The 21,431-nt window shown below is 39.8% G+C and overlaps 2 protein-coding genes across 3 annotated transcripts in view; both read left to right on the top strand.

Moving 5' to 3' along the window:
• The window catches only part of LOC114024379 (disintegrin and metalloproteinase domain-containing protein 8-like), a 37,489-nt gene extending 29,353 nt beyond the window's left edge, over positions 1–8,136 (top strand). The window contains exon 4 of the mRNA XM_027837379.1: positions 7,983–8,136. Coding sequence (XP_027693180.1) covers positions 7,983–8,136 — 154 coding nt within the window. The remainder of the gene's footprint in view (positions 1–7,982) is intronic.
• Positions 8,137–9,018: 882 nt separating this feature from the next.
• Positions 9,019–21,431, top strand: part of UBE2D3 (ubiquitin conjugating enzyme E2 D3) — a 53,600-nt gene continuing 41,187 nt past the window's right edge. Inside the window, exons 1-2 of one of the 2 annotated variants that reach the window (XM_027837421.1) lie at positions 9,019–9,104; positions 9,813–9,979. In XM_027837421.1, the coding sequence (XP_027693222.1) occupies positions 9,956–9,979 (24 nt within the window). In that variant the 5' untranslated portion in view covers positions 9,019–9,104; positions 9,813–9,955. Of the gene's footprint in view, positions 9,163–9,812; positions 9,980–21,431 lie in introns of both variants that reach the window. The other variant, XM_027837422.1, reaches the window with a different exon arrangement.

Here is a 21,431-nt window from a genome sequence, read left to right as displayed (position 1 = left end):
GAAAACTCACATTCAGATAGAAGTGTAGTTATCCTATTTAAATTTTGTGTATTTCCAGATAACTCTTGGCTTCTTTAAAGGACAAAATGAATGAAAAAACATTAAGTCTTTACTTAGTCCCTCTCTGGAAGTATAGCATAGTGGATAGAGAGCAAGCATCCAATTCAGAAAGACCTTGGTTCAAGTTCAGTCTCTGATATCTACTGGCTGTGTGACCTTGAACAAATTAGATTACTTTTAGATACCCAGTTGCTCTAGACAACTCTCTAAGCAGTACTGTAGATTGCAGAACTGCATTGGTAAACAGGAATTGCCTCATCCTGGAATTCCCCATATAAATGAAATCACAACTGCAGTCGCTATCCCTATTCCTATAAGCTCTGGGGGTATAAATCCAAGCAAGATAGTCCAGACCCTCAAGGAACTAACAATCCAAAGAGGAATTTATAAAGGGGAGTCAAAATTGGAAATCGGGGAGAGTAGAAAGAGCAGACATGAGTATGTTCCCAGCAACATGGTTTGGAAATTGCCAGGAAGTAGTGTGGTAGCCTGGGCAAGTAAGCCAATAAAAAGCTCATCAATTACAGCTCAGGATACCAGGGGCAGAGTCTGAATTCTCGAGAGTCAGAGTATAGGCAGCATGCTGGTTGGGCAAGATTAAGGTGAAAACTCAGAGTCCAGGGTTCCAGGAGAAAAATCAAGACAGAAGAAATGCTTACATAAAAGAAAAGATCTGAGTACATTCTAGCGCCTGTTACTGGATAGGCAGAGTGTGGAGAATATCTGGGAAATAAAGACTTTTTTTTTTGAACCTCAGTCCTTGAAGAGGGGACTACAAAGGGTAGATTTGGTCTAAGTTCTTTTTAAAGTGCCTGCACGAACACTCAGGACTAATTGACTCTCTCCCTTCAGTTTCTCCTTTTACCTATCTATTGCCTTTGAGTTTCCGGTCCCAAGGAAGGCTGAGGAGGCCATCTCTTCCACTGCCCCTGCTGCTCAGTTTTTGTAGTCCCCCCTCCTTCCTCTCAATCTGCTCTCTCAAAGACTGAATGTGTTTAAAAACTTCTAGATATGACTCAAATCCACCTTCTGGCTCAGAGATTTCAAGAATCCAAATTGTTTTCTTAGCTGAGAGGGAATGCTTGTCCCTCTGGGCTACAAATCTCAAGACACCTGTCAGTTCTCAAACTCCTATTTCATGAATGTCAGAGACAGCCAATGGAAAAGCATGGGAGATGGTTATGTATGAGGAAGAGAAAGTCAGCTTCTATGAACCACAGAGTTCATTAAACAGACATATAGAATAAGGCTGGAAAGGTAGCTTGAGGTCATATTGTGAAGGGCTTTAAAAGCCTCTTGGAAGTGTTTAGAGGCAACAAGGAGCCATCAAAGTTGACTAACTAGGTGAGTGACAAGGTAAGATCTTTGCTTAAGGAAAATCACTTTGGTACCTGTGTGAAGGATGGATTGGAGCGGATGAAAACTTTGGCAGAGAGAAAAATTATGAGGCCACAGCAATAGTCCAAGCAAGAGGTGGATGACTTAAATTATGGTGTATTAGTAGGAAATAGGTATAGGATTCAAGAGATGCTGTGGAGATAGAAATGGCAAGTTTGAGGAATTTATTAGATGCATGGCATGATGGAGAGTAATGTCAAGGATAACATCACTACTAACCTAGGAGACCAGGTGGATGGTGGTACTCTCAACAGAAATAGGGAAAGAAACAGAAATAGGGAAGTTCAGTGCAGTGATTGTTTTGGAAGGATTAATCACAAGTTCTGTTTTGGATTTGGTGAATTTGAGATGTTTCTGGGATATCCAGGGTAAAAGTACAGTAGGAAAGTTGGTGATGGAGACGGGGACTCAGGAAAGAAACTTATGTTTGGCTAGATATATAGATGATAATGAAACCCATGGGAGCTGATGAGATCACCAAGAGAAAGTATAGAAGGTCCACAACACAGCCTTGGAATACATCCACAGCTGCAGGCATCACATCGATGATTAAGCCCGCAAAGGAACCTGAGGAGAAATTGGACAGGTAGAAAGAACTAGGGAAATGTAATGTCACAAAAACTGAGATAAGAGAAAGTATTCCGGAAGAGAAAGTGGTTAACAGTTTCAAATGCAACAGAGAAGTCAAGAAGGATGAGGATGAAAAAAGACCTGCCAGATTTGGCAGTTGAGATGGTAAGCAACTTTGGAGAGAACTTGAAGAGAGTGTGGAGGATAATGCTAGAAAATAGATTTGACGAAGTTATAGATGGTTTAAGAGTTTGTATTTAATTGTACAGATGGTAGGAGGGCACCAGGAGGAAGGGGAGCAGGTTCTTTTGGAAAAATATCTCATTGTTTTGGACATATTGAATTTGAAGGAGTGTGTGTGTGTGTAAGATAAGGGACAGGAATTCATGTGGAAATATTCCACTAGTGGTTGAAAAGACAAGATGAAATTCTGGGAAGGGCATGGTCTAGAGATGTATATTTGGGAATCATTGATATAGAGCTAATAATCAAAGCCATGAGATTATATGGATCTTGCTGAGAGTATAGAACAAGAGTCTTTTTTTTTTTTGTTTAACTTTTCTTTTTTCCCCTCTTAATAGTTGTGAAAGAATCAGAAAGGGAAAAACCATGAGAAAGAAAAAAACAAAAAGCAAAAAAAAAAGTGAAAATAGCATGCTTTGGTCTACATTCAGAATCCATAGTTTTCTTTGGATGTGGTTAGCATTTTCTATCACAGGTTTTTTGGAACTGTCTGGGATCGTTGTATTGCTGAGAAGAGCTAAGGCTATCAGAGTTAATCATGGCACAGTGTTGTTGTTGCTGTGTACAATGTTCTCCTGGTTCTGCTCACTTCACTCAGCATCCGTCCATGTAAGTCTTTCCAGGTTTTCTATCTGGCTGCTCATCATGCACAACAGAATTCTATTACATTCATATACCACAACTAGATCAGCCATTCCCCTACTGATGGGCATCCCTTTGATTTCCAATTCTTGGCCACCACAAAAAGAGCTGCTATAAATATTTTTGAATATTTTGGGTCCCTTTCCCTTTTTTATGATCTCTGTGGGATACAGATTTAGTAATGGTATTGAATATCAAAGGGTATGCACAGTTTGGTTGCCCTTTGGGCATAGTTCCAAATTGCTCTCCAGAATGGTTGGATCAGTTCACAACTCCACCAACAATGCATTTTCCCACATCTTCTCCAACATTTATCATCTTCCTTTTCTGTCATATTAGCCAATCTGACAGGTGTGAGGTAGTACCTCAGAGTTGTTTTAATTTACATTTTAAAGCAAGAGTTTTAAACTTTTTCTGTGTTATGGACTTCTTTGACAATCTGGTGAAATCTATAAACCCTTTTTCAGAATAATGTTTTTAAATAATTAAGGAAATGTTAAATTTCAATTAGAGGTTAGTGAAAATAAAAAAGTAATCTTTCCCCATCCAAGTTCAAGGACTCCCTAAAATTTATCAACATACTCTTCTGGGATCCATAAATCCCAGGGACCCCTGGAGAAAGAAGAGGATTCTTCTTTAGAACCTACTGATATCCACATTTTAGGGAAAAACAAAATTCAAGAAATTCATAGTAATCCATAAATTTTTTTATTTTATCTTCCTGAGGTGATTAAAAAAAGGAAGCTTATTAATCGGCAAATTGTTGGTCAAATTTTAGAAAGCATACAACAATGAAGTGCAAAAATCTGGCAACTCATAGAAACTTTGGAGCAAAGTTAGTCAAACTAGGATATATTCCACTCTTTCCAGTAAATCACGCCATAGCTATTAAAATTAAAGAAAATATGAAATTTAAAAAATTTTATTCAGTAATTTCCATTATATAAATAATAAGTACTGATGAAATTATTTTCAAAGTCATGGTATGACAACGTGACAATAAATTGATTATGTCAATCTCAAATTCTATCTTTGCATATAGGTTTTTAACATCATAAATTCTGAAAATCTACCAGTCTTCAACATTTTTGGCATCAGATAACTTTGGGTCATAAGCATTTGAAGATAAAAAACATTTTAATTTTTTCTCTAAACTTCTAGTCTGATTTTTATTAGATCAATTTTTTTCATGCTATAACTTCACTTAAAGTTTAAAATGACATTCTAAACACAAAGTTTACCTTTAGTTGTATCAATCATAATTTGTGCCTCAGTCCCCATTCATGAAGGTTTGGTATAGGAATATGTTTGTTTCTTGTATGCATTTAAAATAGCCAAGTATTAATTTTTTTTTGATTTGCCAAACATTTTTACACATTATACTCCAGATAAGAACATGTGAACAAGCACCACATGTATATAATTTAAATTTATAAAATTATGTCCTTTATATTATTTTCAATGTTTCCCAAACCTAAAAAAAAACAAATGACGAAGTTATAAAGTCTAAAAATACAAATGATTGTCAAGTTAGGTATATGTATTGATCCATGTTAATTATATCCACAAGTAAATTCAAACACTTTCCCTCAGCCACCATAGCTGCTCAGTACTGGGCGAAAAAGTATCATATCATCAGCAACTATAATTTTTTTTGGTAAATTTAAAATATAACTCATAGCTACTTAGCATGGCTTAGGAGGTAGAGTCCTAGACTTAGAATCAGAAAGACCTCCCAACTCAGAAAGTTTAATCTCTCTTGGCCCTAAGTTCTTCATTGGTAAAGTTCAGATTAGATGTTCTCTGAGACCTTTCCAACTCTAAATATAGGACTGTATGATACTAGGGAGTGGCCTAAGGTGAACAGAGATTTAGTAACTTGACCAGGGTAAGATTTAAGCCCACCCAGGTCTTCCTGCTTCCCTTTTCTATTGGATGGGTATTGCCTCAGACTGAGGTCTGGAAAAGACTTTAATTTAGAAAGGCCAAGGTCATCCACTGCATTCTGGACTACTGTCAGATGTCTTGACTTTGGATGACTGGAGGAGAGAGTGATACCGATGACTTTGTGAAACTTTGCCTCAATTCAATACAATCCAGGCACAAGTTAATCACCTGGTGATGCCACTGGTCCTCTTTGAGAAAGAAGGTCAAACAACAACATCTATTAGACTCCAATAGATTCAGAGGAGCCAAACTCCTGAGCTCATGTATGGCTGAACTAGGTTTAAATGTAATTAAGAAATGTTCAACAAAATAAACAAAATAAAATAAAAGAACTCAAGGTTTTCTAAGTCACTATGTGGTCTGCAGAGATTCGTTTCTATTTGAATTTGACACCACTGTATCAGATAACCACTTTCAGTATAACAATATGTGCCTTAAGGAGTTAATATTAAGTTGTTTTTTTAAAAATCTGTTCAGAGCTCCCATGAAACACGATATTGTGAATAAAGCACTGACCCCGAAACTGGATGACATGGATTTGAGTCCCAGTCCAAAATTCAACACATTAACTGTATGAATCAGTTTCCTTATCTGTCAAAGGGGAGTAGTATGTGTAGCACCTACTTCACAGGGTTGCTGGAAGGAAGATACTCTGTTTCAGTTATTAGAGTAGCCATGAACTAGTGGATAGAAAGCTGGCCTCTAAGCCATCTGTCACTGTTACATACGTTGCTCTGTGACTGTGAACACTGATCCTCAGAGCAGGTGACATTGGTAAAGGGAGTTCTTTAGGAGTTACTTATATCAAAGACATCACAGGTCCAGTCCCTATTTATGAGTCATTCTGAATAGCTGAGTTTTATGGATGGCTGAATGTTTATCTACATAAGCAACACAACTTTTAAAAAATGTTAGCCATTTTTGAATTGAAATCTTTCTAAATGCTTCCTGCTTTAAGGTTTTAAGGTATTCTATGCTTCCTTGACTTTTTAAACAGAGTATACAGAACATAATTTAATCTTTCCATGAAGATGACTCAGCATCATCATTATGAGCATCATGTACTGTGATGTAAGAGTGATGCCATCAGGGCCTAATGAAGTGTGTAGGTCTGTTCCCCTATACTAAATGGCCCTAGATGGATGTGGTTTTTTTTTAAGTTCTTGTTTCTATATTTTAGTTTTTCTAAACTAAAATTTCCTGATATCTGGCTGTCAGAAGTTTTCTATGCTGTCAGTGTACCTTCGGTAGCCTCGCTCCTCCTGTGTAATTTGCTGCTTCTGGTCTGACAGTGAAATTGGAAACTAGTTTATCAAACTCATTATCAGACTTCAAAATAAGAGTTAGTAAGCTCTGAGTGAAGTCTCCATGGCCTCTCCTATAAGTAAGGTTAGTGAAAGAACTTCAAGCTTGGATTTTATGACATCTATTTTGGCTACTTTGCTGCTTATCTGCTGGCTTTTGTCTGTGCTCCAGACAGATGAGGCCGGATAGGTGAGTTCCAGATAAGTAAGGTTATTACTAAAATAGGATGCATCATCTCTATGTTGTATAAATATGAGGACTTGTGAAGGTTTTGTGATCCAATTTTTTTAATGTAAGTTCACTATGTTTTTTAATCTGTTAGGTACCATAATAGTTTAAAAGAGTTAATGCACATGAAAAGTGTGAATTCATATGTATGATATAGTTTACTCATCATATAACATAGAATCTTATTCAGTATGTTGGCTTTTATGTTCCCCTCATTTTGATTTGGCCAAACTACTAAATTATAACTAACAAGCCACTCTGCCTCACAAGTCCTATTTTTTTATTAACACAATGAAATAGTAATATATACTTATATCAGAAGTAAGTTATGAGAAATATAAAGTTCTTTGGGGATAAAATGTCCAAATTTCTAATATTATTAATACTGTTACTTTAAAGCCAGAGTACCAAAGGTAGGAACAATGACCTAGTGATCTCACAATTGAAACTAAGTGTGGTTCACTCAGAAAATTTAACTTGCTAATATGTAGCAAGTGACTACAGTATGAAAAAGTATTTTTTTAAAATAAATTCTCTGGACTAAATACAGCATATATCAGGAATTAAGAACCTTTGTTCTAGTTGTCACAGGCTGCTGCCAGGGAAAAAAAGGTGTCAATTAAGACCAATATTTCATGGATACCCATCTGTCTTTCTTTTATTTAGATTGTAACCTATCCATGCTGTCTCATTCTATGTGACTTGTCCTTTTTCTCCCATAATTCTCTTAAACAGAATTTAACTTAGTTAAAATTTAAGGTGTCCCACTCACCTACTTAACAGGAATCAGAAATTCAACTGAACAAATAATCCTCAAAATCAAAAATGTTAGTTAAGAGAGACAAAAAGAGGTTAATGCAGAACAGAGAGCGTGAGAGAGAAGGAAGAGGCCCTCTGCAACTTCTAAGATGAGCAGATGTGCTAAAAGCTATTGGGTTACCCTGTTTACCTAGGCTGTGGATATCGGAGTAGATTATTACAATATTTTCGGGGTCTGTCTTTTGAAATTGTTTAAAAATAACTTTTACATTGAGGAACTTGTCTAACTTTCTTTTAAAGTCTTTAAGTACATCCTTCTAATATTTCCTTATGGGTAGGGGACTGTTTTTCTTATCTCCAGTCCCAGCACAGTATCCCATACGTATTACGGTAGGCAACTAATATATTTTTTGTTGCAGGGAAGTGCTAAGGCTTCCTTACTGTAAAGTTCTTAAATTCAAAATCCCTTCCAAGTATAAAACCTTAAAAATTAGGGATGGAGAGAAGACTTTATTTCAAAAAAATACTTACAGAACCAGGGTATCAGTCAACTTGCCCATCAGCCTCAAAGTTCCTTTGCCATTCAAAAGCTATAAGACCGCTTTCTCCCAGGTCTAGGAGATTGGGGTTCCCTAACTATGTCTTTAAGTTACAACTTAGAGCAAAACGACCTCCCCCTACTTTAGAAGGGCAGTTAACACTGAGCCGAGACAACCAGGAAATGATTCCCTATCATACTTTAGTATTTTGATCAACACGATTACCAAAATGCTTCCTAAGTTACTTTGCTGGGTTTCGCTCTCTCCAACCCTCTGCATTTAAATGGAAAGGCGAGGAACAGTCATTTTCAGGGCGTCGAACCCTACGTTTAACCTTGGCCCGGGCCCTGGTCGACATTCAGGCGGCCTGCCCCGAGGTGACCCGGGGATCCCGAGGCAACCGACCCAAGAGCTCTTCCTCAGGCATCCTGAAGGGATCTGTTAATTAGGTGCATCTCGCTCCCGGCTGCTCAAAATAACCGGAGGCCCCGCAACGCTGGCCTCCCGAATTGTCAAAGGCAGCAGCCCTCGGCCTGGGTACCTGCGAGGAAGGTGCCGTCTAATTGCGCAACGTCCTATCACGCTGCGGCCCCTCCCTCCGCCCCTCTCTGATTGGACGCATGGGAGCAGGGCTCAACATCACCCAGAGATGTGCACGCGCCCCGGGGAATTCCATTTCCTCTCTAGGCCGTCTGCGTAATCCTTCCGGCTAGTTCCCGGCACGGGGTTCATCCTAGTTACTCCACTAAACTCTCGCGAGAGTTAGGGACGGGGCAGTGGGGGGGGGTTAGGTGAAAAACCAAGGGTATCCATCACGAAAACAACCCCTAACCTCTCCCCGCCAAGCCTCCAGGACTACCAGCCAACAACAGGATTCTCGCGAGATTCGGTTCCCCCCCCCACCAAACGAGAAGGGGCGTAGGGACCCCGCCGCTGCCGCCTTCACCACCTCCCCACCATGGTCTCCTTCCGGTTCTCGATGCTTCTCTCAGCCTGAGTTTCCCCGCCTCCAGCTTGCTCTCCTCCCACTTCGGCTCATGACCCGCCTCCGGCCCCCACCCTCTCTGCCCAACCTCCGATCCGTTTAGTAAGGATTCCACCTTTTGAGGTAGAAGAAGGGAGAGCACCCCTAACTGTGGCCCCCAGCCTAGGAGGAATAGGAAGTGAACCGTTCCCCTCCGCCCTTCTCGTCTTCGTCCAGTCCTCGCGACGGCGGCGTTGGCGGACTGATACGCGGCGGCGGTGAAGGGGCCCGGCGGGGGAGGGGCGGAGCGTGGCAGCTGGCAGTAGTTCCGTCAGAGCGGACATCTTGTGGCTGTGTCGTGCGCGTGAGCCCCGTAGGGCCGGGGAGGCACCAGCTGCCGCGCGGGGAGGAGGCCGAGGCCGCAGCTTGAGGGAGGCCCCGGCTCCTCTGTACGCGTGGGTGTGGATGACTAGGGGAAGGGGAGGCCGGCTGACTTGGGCTGGCCGGGTAAGCGGGGAGCGGGGAGGTCGGGTGGCTTTCAGCGGCCAGCCAGTTGGGTGGGGTGGGCAGAGGAGGGGTGGGGAGGACGGGGCAGCCCGGCCCGTTCGCGCGGGAGGCCGGGGGGCGGGGGCGGGGGGCGCTGCGCGCGCCGGGGCCCGAGGCGGCGCGGGCGCGTAGTGGTGATGGTGGAGGTGGCGGCGGCGGAGGCAGCAGCGGGGCGGGAGCGCGCGTGCACGCGCCTGGAAGGCGGAGAGTGCTGCGGTGTCCGGGGCGGCACGGATAGCCACAGCCCTAGCCCCTTCTGAGCCTCCTCGCACCCCTTGGCTTCTCGCCCTCCGCGGCCACTTATCCTGGGAGCAGAGACGAGCGGGTCCAGGCCCCCGGGGCTGTCCGGCTGTCCCCTCCCCCCCCGCCTCCTTCGGCTCCGGTGACGCCGGCGCGGCCTAGGCCTCGGCTCCTCCCCGGAGCCGACCCCGACCCCGGACCCAGCCCCCTCTCCGCTCCTGGGAGGTCGGACTCGTGGCCTCTCCTGGCGACGCTGCCCTCGGGGCTGGAGGACGGCTTCGCGGCCTCCCCCGGACCCCGGATCGTGACGGTTTGGGGGGCAGGCGTCCCTGGGCCGGGGCGAGTGCTGATCTGGTCCGTTTTTGCACAAGGCGCCTGTGTCGGGCGGAGCCGGTGTGAGAAGAGAGATCCCCTCCCCCGAACCCCTCCCCGCCGCCCGGGATAATCAGAGTTTTTGGCCGGACCCTTCTGCCCACCGAGAGAGAGCGGAGTCAGGCGGAAAGAAGCACACACCATGGCGCTGAAACGGATTAATAAGGTAAATAACAGCCGCGGCTGGAGGGCGGGGGCCGTGCTGGCGATGGGCCCGAAGAACCCAGGTTCTTAGGGGCCACCTGGAACCCCTCGGGCTGGGCGTCCGTCCCCGCCTGGGGATCCCTTCTCGGAAGCGGGGCCGGAGCGGCTGACTTTCCAGGGGATCCCCTCCCCCACTTTGAGCAGCCCAGGAAGCGCCGCACGGAGCTGCGTCGTAGTGTGGAAGCCGGGCCCGGGCCCTCCGGGGGCAGAGAGATGCGCCTGTGTGACCTTGGGGGGCGCCCGACCGCTCCACACCCCGACTGTGCCCCAGTAACCACGGCCTGCCCCCCCCGGGCTTGAGGTTGTGGGGAGGAGGCGCCCAGTGAGTCACCGCGATCTTCCTCGGGGCCCCGGGAAAGGTGGTCGTGTGTGCGCCCCGCTGGGGGGCTCCCCCGACCCCTGGCCGGGGTCGCTGGGAGACGCTGACACAATGTGGTCGATTTCCCCAGCGGTGCGGTCCGGGTCTGGCTGGGGGTGGGGGGGCCGCGGTAGTCCCAGCCTTGCCCACCCCCATTTTTCCTGCGAGAGTGTGGTTTTTCCAGTTGATGCGGGAATGAAGAGTAAATTACTGATCCAGGTTGCCAAGAAATCTCAGGTTTTCCGAAGGGGAAGGGATGGAGGAAGCCTCAGCTGGGGTGGTTGAGGATTTTTCTTAGTCTAACTTCTGTCCCGCATTTTAAGATGGCGGCGGCTTTGCCTAGTTCTCTCTTATCTGTCTCTTTGGGCTCTGATGTGACAGACCTGCACGCGATGATGGTTTGTTTAACGTTGCCTTGATCAGAGGGGGCTGTAGGGTTAGGCCCCAGTCTCTGAAATTTAATAGGGCCAAGGGAAATGACCCATCATATTTTTCTAGGTCTATGCCTCTTTACTCTGTTATTCAGGGTTTGGCTCTTGCACCATCCAGGCGGGTGGAGCATTTACAACAAACTTGAAAGAAAAAAAAGTCTGGCCATGAACTCGGCCTTCCCAGAAATTAGGAATGGAAGGAAGTTATAGTGAAGAATTTTGATCTAATAATAACTAAAAGAAGTTTTGTTTGAGGAGCTATCTGAAACCAAAAACTTTAAAACAATTTGAACTAAATCTATTATATGTCCATTTATCAGTAAGTGTATTTGTGTTTTAAAAATCTTGGTTGTGCCGTCAGTATTTTAACATTGCTTTGTTTGGCAAGGCCCAAATTATTAAAAAGGAGGGGATATGGATTAGTAAATTTACATTCCTTTAGTGCAAGGAGAATACTTGTCTCTCTCACTAAAGTCTTGATTTTTTTTTTAGCTCTTTGGCCCTGCTACTTACTAGCTGTCTGAACTTAAGACAAATTACTTAACCTTAGTTTCCTCATTTGTAAATTGAGAGTGAATTAACCTAGATGATTTCTAAGTTAACTTTCCAGCTCTAACAATCTGTAAATCTTAGAAGGTTCTTCTTAACTAATTACTGGTCTAAATATCCTCAGATTTTAAAATCAGCAGGACTTCATCAAACAAATGGGATTCAGGTGGTTGACTAAGGGAAAGAACTGCTTCAAAGTTCAGCCCAAACCCTACCTTCTACTTGACAGCTTTCTTGATTTCCGTGATCTTGTTGCTATTACCTTGTATTTACTTTACATTTTATTTTTATGTATATACATAATGTTTTTCCCAATATGTGTGTGCATATTGTTTTCCCCAATGGAAGTAAGCTTGGAATTAGGGTGTGATTTTAGTACATACATCCTTAGTAAATGTGGCACAGAAGAAATTCATGTTGATTAGTTTAGAATTTGCTGAATTTTTCACTAAGCCTAGAGTTTCACATAGAGTTCTATTCACATGAAGTTGAACATAGAATTTATGAATTTGGATTTGGATGGGACCTTGACAGGTCATCTAGTTCAGGTGTTGAAACTCAGGAAGCTCAAACCATATTAAAATGTAATTGGGAAATGTTTAACAAAAAAAATTTAAAAGGGCAATACAGCATTCTCAGTCAGCATATGGTCAGTAGGGATCTATTTCTTTTGAGTTTGGCACCACTGATCTAGTCCAATCACTTCATTTTACAGGAATGTCCCAGAGAAGTGAACTAACTTATCCAAAGTGATACAGGTAGTTAGTGGCAGAGTTAGGATGTGAACTCAAGTTCTCTGGCTCCAAATAAAATACTCTAAATACATTTTGAAGTGTAGTTTCATAAATTTTTTGCTGGTGACACCAAGCTTCTGTGATACAAGTATATTGATTTTCGTTTGAAAAAGCATAGATTTTATTAAATGTAATCCTCTCTTTGTTATTGTTAAGTCATTTTTTCAGTCTTGTCCAACTTTTTGTGACCCCTTTTGGGATTTTCTTGGCAAAGATCCTGGAGTGGTTTGCTGTTTCCTTCTCCAGCTCCTTTTACAGATGAAACTGAGGCAAACAGGATTAAGTGACTTGCCCAGGGTCACACAGCTAGTAAGTCTTGGAGGCCAGATTTGAACTCAAGAAGATGAGTCTAACTGACTCCAGGCCCTGCACTCTATCCACTATGCCAACTCATTGTTAGAACTTAAAAGTGAGGAGGGAGTAGTCCTCTCTACTCCTTCCTTATTCTTTATTTTCTCTTTCCAATTATGACTTATATTTGCGAAAACCTCTTTTTGTGTCTATATATGTCCAGCCCCAATTCAACCCAATGAATTGTGTAATTCTAAAATCTTAAGATATCCAAGTCTATAAGTATGAACAATTTTATTTAACTTAGAAAAATTTTTAGCATATCTTACTGTATGAAAGAACTGATGTTAAGGCATTTAGTTACTTGCATAGGAATAGCTTTGTTGAGGTCAGGCATGATGTAATGAAAAAGGGGACTTTAAAAAACAGGGTTTAGAATTAGAAGCTTCTAGGTTCAACATCTGGCTTTGCCATTTAATAACCTCCACTTACTAACTTTTACCTGTATGACCTTAGACAAGTAACTGAACCTCTCTTGACCTATTTGCTTATCTGTAAAATGAAGGAATCGGTAAGGTTCCTTTTAACTCTTCTGTTCTCTGATACTATGAACCTCTTTGGAACAAACTCCAAAGGAATATTTAAAGAATATGTAGTCATTTTACACGTCAGGAAATGAAAGCTTGGAGGGCATTAAGTGACTTGCCCAAGATGACACAGCTAGTCATTAGCATAGGTGGGACTTAGAATATAGGTTTTCTCAATCCAGTGCTCTTTACAGTCATACGTCATGTTGCCTTAGCCTGGTAGTTTTTCATATGCTTCTACTTTAAAATACTTATGATTAATATTATATAATATTTATTATAATGAAATTTGACCTGTTGGGGAAATTCAGTTTTAAATGAGTTCTACTTTCAAAGTCAACAACAAGCATTTATTAATTGTCTGATATATGCCACATTGTGTTTAAGTGTTTTTTGGCTACACTATCCAGATTTAGTTTTCTGTAGATAACAGGATTCCAGATACATACAAATAAAGATTCTCAGGTGCCTTAGTTTTTTAATACGAGTCGTTGTGATATTGTTAATTTAATAGTTAATAATTTAATAATGAGGTAGAGATCCAGTCTCAAAGCCAGGAAGAGCTGAGTTCCAATCTCTTTTCTGACCAACATTTGGTTGTGTCAAATCACTTAACCTCATAGTGCTTCGGGCAACTAGCTCCCAGCTCCATTCCATCCTCCATTTAACTGTCAAATTGAGCTTCCAAAGCAAAGGTCCCTCTGAATTTCATAAACTCTTAATGGCTCCCTCTTACCTTCAGGATCAAATAGAAGGGAAGGGGAAAGGAGTAAGCACTTACTTAATACCTAGTATTTGCTAAATACAGTGCTAGGCACTTTTATCTGATCTTCACAATAACCCTAGGAGGTAGGTGCTTGTTATTATCCCCATTTTACTGTTGAAACTGAGGCAAAGAGAGCTTAAGTTTCTAATTGCCCCGGGTCACAGATCTAGTAAGTATATGAGGCCAGATTTCAATTTGGTTCTTCTTGACTCCTGGCTGGATGCTTAATGCACTGTGCCTCTCCCCTCTCCTTTTCTCTCTCTGCCATTCTTTTTATCTCCAGTGCACATAGTAGTTGATATTGACTGAGACTATGAGTGCTAAATCTTAAAGCCTTGTATGAGTTATTCGAAGCAACCATGGTATAGTTTATAGATAGACCTCAGAGTCCTTAAGAATTGGCTTCAAATGCCACAGTAACATAGTGGTTGTGTGATTCTTGGCAAGTCACTTAACTTCTCAGTGCTGTGTTAAACAAAGAAAGTTTATAAGTTACAAAGAAAGTGTTTACCTGCCTTGGTCAAAGGAATTTACTCAAATTGGTCCTGTTCTGTCACTGTTCCCTCCATCCCCATAATATAATGCCTTTATTAAAGAGAGGAAAATGTCTTAGTTTTTTTAATTATTTAAAAAAAACCCTGTTTTGATGAATTTTATGCGTTTAGATTTTAAACATTTAAGCATGAAATTGGTTGTTTTTATGAGAATTTTGCTAAGTGAATCTCATTGTGAGTTTGGGCTCTCTTTGCCCCTCAGTTTCTATAGCTGTTAAATGAGAGGCTTGTACGAAATTATTCTTGTGGTCCTCTTTAAATTCTAGCTGTCTTTTTTTTTTTTTTTTTGGTGAAACAATCGGGGTTAAGTGACTTGCCTAGGGTCACACAGCTAGTAAGTGTCAAATGTCTGAGGTCAGATTTGAACTTAGTCCTCCTGACTCTAGGGCTGGTGCTCTATCCACTGTGCCACCTAGCTGCCCCTAAATGCTAGCTTTCTAAGAATAATTGATAGGTATCATTAGTAAATACAATTTTAACCTTCCACTTTGTTATTGTTAAAGTTTATATCCTTCAGCTGAGCTGTGCCTTCACTCAGAATGTCCTTGTGTAGCTGTGGTTTCTATCTGAATTACACTTGTTGGGGGAGGGGATAATTTCTTTTTGTTTGAAAGCTGTCAAAGTTGGCCCTAGTTGAAATTGAAGGTAAATTTGATTTCAGGTCAGTGCCCTTCTGGTTTCACCATGCAAGCAGTACTGGGCTTAGAGTCCTAGACCACATAATTTAGAGCTGGAAGAGATCTTAGAGATCTATTACAGTTCCCTTATTTTAAAGTCACACAGGTAGCAGAACCTGGATAGAAGCCCACATAGGCTGACTCCAAAGCTAACCTGCTGTTTTTCACTCACTGCTTGTGATGATTTGCAGCTCTCTTCCTTATTGTTGCCTCTGTGACCTTGAAGCTATACTAGCCTATGATCCTCCAGCTCCTCTTCCCTTGAAGGCAGCATTTTCCCTGAATTTGTTGTCCTGTCCCATAGTTATCTTAAACATGAGAAAGAAATAACCTGCTGTCCAACCTTCATGTCTTACCAAACCTGGGACAGATCTGATACCAGCCATTCTGTAACCAAAACTCATTTACACTGTTATAGTGTCTTTACAAAGAAGGCCTGATTTCATTCGAACTTTTAGTTAATCCCTGCTAAATTCAAAACATAGTGTTGGGAGGTGTATCAAAGATAATTTCTGCCCTTCAGGGAATTTATAATTTAGTAGGGGCATATACAGTATCTCTTACTGACCCCCCCCCAGGCTGTTGCCATGGTCTGTCTTTTTCACCTTTACAGCCTCTCTCTAAATACCATTCTCTCCTCTCACACTGTCACCACTAGGGTGCAGGCCCTTATCACCTCCTGCCTTAATTATTGCAATAGCTGCTGAGGAGTTGGGGGATGGTTGGGGTTAGGGTTAGGCCTGGGCCTGCTTCACATTTCCCACTTCAATCTATTCTCTATTCAGTCCTTAAAGTGATTTTTCTCATACACACATGATCGTGTCACCACCCCTATGCCCCCCAAAATAAACTCCAGCGGCTTCTTGCCTACAGGAGCAAATACTGAATGCCAGAATGATCTATTTGGTGTTCAAAGACTTTCATACCCTAGTGTCATTCCCTTACCCATGTTCTTACTCTTTACTCCCCCTGACCCTTACTCTTTGATCCAGTGGCACTGGCTTCCTGCCAGTTCCATGAAGAAGACTCTCTCTTAGTTCTAGGCATTCTCTCTAGCTGTCCCCCTGTGCCTGGAATGCTCTCCTCTCTGGCTACCGACCTCCCCCTGACTTCCTGTAAGTCCCAACTAAAACCACACCTTCCTAACTCAATTCCAGTGCTTTCCCTCATTTACTTATTTTTCTATTTATCCTGTATATAGCTTGTTTTGTATATATTTATTTTCATATTGTCTCGCCTCTTTTTGTATACCCAGCCTAACCCCATTGCTTGCCCTGGCACATAGTAGGCACTTAAATGTTTATTGAATGTTATAATGCAAAAATAGAATAGAATCTCATAAGAGATACATTAAATAAAGAGAAAAGAATTCAAAAGAGGGAGAAATTGTTTACATCTGAGATAGAATCAAGTATTTCATTTAATATATGGAGACTAGCATTTAAACTGGGCTTTGAAGGAATGATGAATAAGATGTTCATATACAAAGAAAGGGTAGGAGTCATTCCAGACCTAATTAGCTGAAACATAGAAGCAGGAGAGGAATGTATTTGGGGAAGTCATCCCTCTGGAATGAAATAGTCCCCATTTGGTTAGAATATCTCTAAGTGACAACTGCTTTGAATGCCAACTAAAGTAGTTTTGTAGGCATTAAGGAGCCAAAGTTATTTACATTATAAGTCTATTTTCTCTAAAGTGGAAATGACTACTGTTAAAGGAATTGCAGACATTATGGATTAGTGGATGGGGGGGTGGAGGGACTGGTTCTTAGTCTAGGCCGGGTCCTGAGGGAAATCTATTTTAGTGTTACTGTGAAGTTGGGAATGTGTACTAAGCATCTTCTATTTTTCATACCCTCTTCTAATAGCTCTGGAACTGACTACCCATGGATAAATTGGTTGGATAGATTGGATAGATACAGACTGGCATTTCTTAAATTTACAAATGGATGTTGATATTTTCCTTCATTGGATTTTCAGTTTGATAGATTGTTCACCTTTCCCCCAGTCCCACCCATATGTCTTAAGTAATGAGTTTTAATAAGCTTTTTGTCTATGACTTCAACTACTATTGTATTGAAAATGTAATTGTTACAACATGACTTATTCTCTGACTTAATTAAAGTGTTCATATAAATTTGTTTTTGGGATAATCCTGTCTATCGAGTCTTGTTTCTTTAACCTTCTGATGAATACAGAACTTTTCTTTTCCTGTGATCTTGGTGCAAGTTCAACTTTTCCATCTCTCATTTTCTTGTCCTCTATTTCTCCAAATTTGTCTTTGATGATTTGCCTTTTGTTTAATTGTTTTTGACTCCATTTGTACTAGTGCTCTTAAGAAAAAAAGCAACTTCATTTATTTAAATTAAGCAGTTTGGTCTTAGGGTGGTTTCCTTGAAATGGAAATGTTAAGCTGAAGTTTTTGAGTTTAACTTTATCAAATTGTTTAGAGTTCATAAATCATGTTTCCTGCTTAATACTTTGGTTTTCTATATTTGAAAGTTGAGGAGAGCTAGTAAAAATGTAAAAGAAATTACTCAGAAGCCTAAATATAAGATAAATACTACACAATTATTTCCACTGACTTTTAAGACCCTTAAGTTATTTCTCTTTTTGTATTTTGGATGTCCTTTTGGAGGTCAGTTACTGAGCTGCCGTTTCATTCTACTGTTTGATGTGTATGATCTTTGGCTCTTGAAACCTGAATAATCCCTATCCTATCCCCACAATTTCTACTTGACTGTCTTTCCATTTTGATTATGGTCACTTAAGTTTTATTTTAGTTTGAAATTTCCTCGTGGAAAATTTGCATAACATTGAATGAAATACTGTACGAAACCAGTTTTTATAACTTAAATTTAGGACCGACAGCCTTTTATGTCCTATGCTGTCTCATAGCTTTAGTGGAAAAAGTTAATAGATTAAAATCCATTTAATTCTCATCTTCTTTTGACTACATAGATTAATTCTTTTGAATTACTTTATAAGATTATAAGGTTTTTGTCTTCATAGAATGATGGACATTGTTACTAGTTAGTATAATAATTGCATTTATGTAGCTTTGTATAATTTACAAAGCACTTTCTTCACAACAGCCCAGGAAAACTAGTGCAAGTATTATCTTCATTTTTAGTTGAAATGGAGGAATTAGATGAAGTGACTTGTCCAAGGTCATAAAGATTTTAAGTGGCAGAGTTGAGATTTGAACATGAGTCAAATGGTTTTGTCCTACAACAGCAACTATATAATGGTAGCTCTGTGCCTTTAAAAACATCAGAGGGATACTTTATTATTTTTTTAAGTTGTATTGGTAATAGAATTCATTTCTCATTAAACCTGTCTTCCTTGTAAACTTTCTTTTAACAAAGAAAAACATAAGTAAAACCTACCAACAAAACTACTGTCTCTAACAAGCATATGCAACATTGTTCCCCTATAGTTATCTCTAGAGAGGAAACTGTGTTTCATCTGTTCTCCTAGCCAAAGATGCCTTTTCTAGCATTCGTGTCTTTAATTTTGAGCTTATAAGCTTTTTAAACAAAATTTAAAAAAAAAACAATATATATGAAAAACTACATCTTTATTTCTAAATCTGTCGGTATGGCAGCACAATGGGGAGAAAAATTCCTTATCACCAGGCATCAAACTGTTTATACCTCTCTTAGCCTTAGTTTCTTTAGCTATAAAAAAAGGTGCTTCTTATTTTACCTGCTTGCTGGTGCTTTTTAGAGAAAAAAAGACTTCTTAAACTGACGTACTTTTATTAATCGCACAGTTAATTCTTGATGCTGTGTTTTGGGTCCCATCACAGGATCTGTGTACTTACGGGAGTGCACCTACTTTTTAATTTTATTCAATGTTTAGTCTTATTGTAAAAAAAAAAAAGTGACATTTTAAAAAAAAAGTGACATTTTATGAGGTGCTTTCTGAAGAGTTAACTGGAGTAATGAAAATGGCAAACCATAAAGAATTGTTACACAGACTTAATATGCTTAGAGTGTGTTGCAAGCGTGAACTTTTATATTATTAACTACTTGTTCCACTTCCACCCCACTGTTCTTTTGGGTTTGAGCAAAATAAACATGTTTTTCTTTAGGTTGATCCATCATTTTCACTATATTGACTGAAAAATTAATCTTCCTCTAAATTTACAGGTTTTCATTAATGAAAGAAAACATCATAATATCGCATTAGTGAGTTCTAAGGTTGAATATCAATTATATATGTTTTTAATGAGTGGCTTTTATTATTAACCTTTTTTACTTTTTGAATCATCTCATTGCCTACCCTCCAAAATGTACCTGTGGCTGAGAATGCATTGCATTCATTGTAATAACCCTTTGTTAGCTCTGTGCTTTCTCTCTTGGCATCTCATTTCTTCAACTCTGCCATTTAATCTTTTATCTCATATACTGTACTTTGCAAAAAGCCATCTTCAGAAATTGTAAGTTAACCTTACTTGGACCAAATCCAATTTCTCCTTAAAGATCTCTCTTCCATCTTTTATACCAGGAGTTCTTAACCTGGAGTCTGAGAACTTGGTTGATATAACTGTATTTCTATGCATTTATTTTCCTTTGTAATCCTATATATTTTTATTTTACACTTTTTAAAAATCACTGTGAAGAGTCCAAAGGTTTTACCAGACTGCCAAAAGAAACCAAAGGTTCTGTGATACAAGAAAGGTTAAGAACTTTAAAAAAAATTTTCTTTTGATTGTATTTAGAGTATTTTATTGATCTTTCTGTTTTTTTGTATTACTGTCACTTTCCATTCTTCCCCTGCCTCTTTGAGTAACTAAAGCAATGGTTTTTCTTTTTACAGACAAGGAAACAGATTTAAAGTAAGCATCTTGCCCTAACAGTACACATAGATTTGTAATTCCAGCGTAGGTCCAGCTATCTCTAACAGCAGCACTTTTTCCATTCATCAGCAAGTGGCATTTATTGCCAAGCCTTTGTTCTCTACTTTATTACTACTTTATTAATTTAAGTGGATTTGTGATTTTTCACAGTTACACAGGTACAAATTGCAGTGCAGCTCTCTTGAACTTTCTTAACCTTGTCCAGTATCTTTTTTTTTTTAAGATTTCATTAATTTATTTTTAGTTTTCAACATTCACTTCCACAAGATTTTGAGTTCCACATTTTCTCCTTGTCTCGTCCTTCCCCCAACCCCACCAATGTCTTTTTATAAATCCTCCAGTGTTTACATGTGGCTCTGGAAGGTTTTTCTTGCTTTACTGCATGATGGACCTGACTCCTGATTTTTAGTGTTTATTCATAGTTGTTTTGTTAAACATAACATGTGTGCAGCCACTAATTTTTAAATAATTTTAACATAGTAAAGATTAAAAGCTTAAATCTATTTGTTTCTAGGTTTTCTAGAAACTTAAGATTTGTGAGACCAAGTTACTATCTACATAGATGATTTTAAAGGGAAAATTTTATTGTTTGTAAAAGCTAGCTTCCCTTACCCATCATATCTAATTACAGAGAACATATTTGTTTTAGGTGTCTCACCTACAATTATAATTAAACAGGAAGTTTGTGTTTATCTTCTTAGTGATATGAAATGAAAGAAGTATAGTTCCTACTTTGTGAGTCTTGAAGATAAAAATTTTCAAGTTTGCTTAAGAGTTTAAAAAAATACTAATTTTGTATTAATATCCATGTATAATGACCAAAGAGTAAATACAAACCCTAATACTTAATAAATTTCTCTTAATATTTTGAAGTACTGATTTAGCAATTAATGTATCAAACTAGAGTTTAAAATGAGAATTAGTAGAACTTTTAAGAACTAAATTGTGTCGCTTCAAATTATTGTTGGAGCTCTGTAATTTTTAGTAAGAACTTTATCTTTTCCTTCTCTTCAAAGATTTAATTATGACTGTTCCACAAAAGTATTTCTGCAGTGGAAGCAATGATTGATTGTCTTTCTTGTTACCCAGTACCCTCTTATTTTAATGTCATATTTAGCTATTTCATAACACCCAAACTGTTAAAAACTAAACCTTGTAAATCTTGCTCATCACTTTGCTAAAAGTGATTATTCTTTTTTATATTACTATATAGCATTTGGCATCTAGGTGGCACAGTAGATAGAGTGCTGGACTTGGAGTCAGGAAGCCAACATTCAAATCCTGCCTTAGACACAACTCTGTGAAACTTAACTTTTCTGTGTTTCAATTTCCTACTCTGTACAAGGAGGGAGATACGGATGATCTGTGGCCATAATTTTTTAGATAGTTAATTAGGTGCAATCTTGATTGTGCGAAGCTATTTAATTCTGTTTGTTTAATTTTACGTTTATTTGCACTAGATTAAATTGTGTAAGCTCTTTGAGGGTGGGGGGACCTTATCTTATTCATTCTTAACGCTGTCCTCCCCCTTCCCCAGTGGTGCC

This window comes from Vombatus ursinus, unplaced genomic scaffold, assembly GCF_900497805.2.
Source record: "Vombatus ursinus unplaced genomic scaffold, bare-nosed wombat genome assembly UNPS02014821.1, whole genome shotgun sequence".
NCBI lineage: Eukaryota > Metazoa > Chordata > Mammalia > Diprotodontia > Vombatidae > Vombatus > Vombatus ursinus.
Note: the sequence above shows the minus strand (reverse complement) of the source record. Positions and strands in the feature narration are given on the sequence as shown.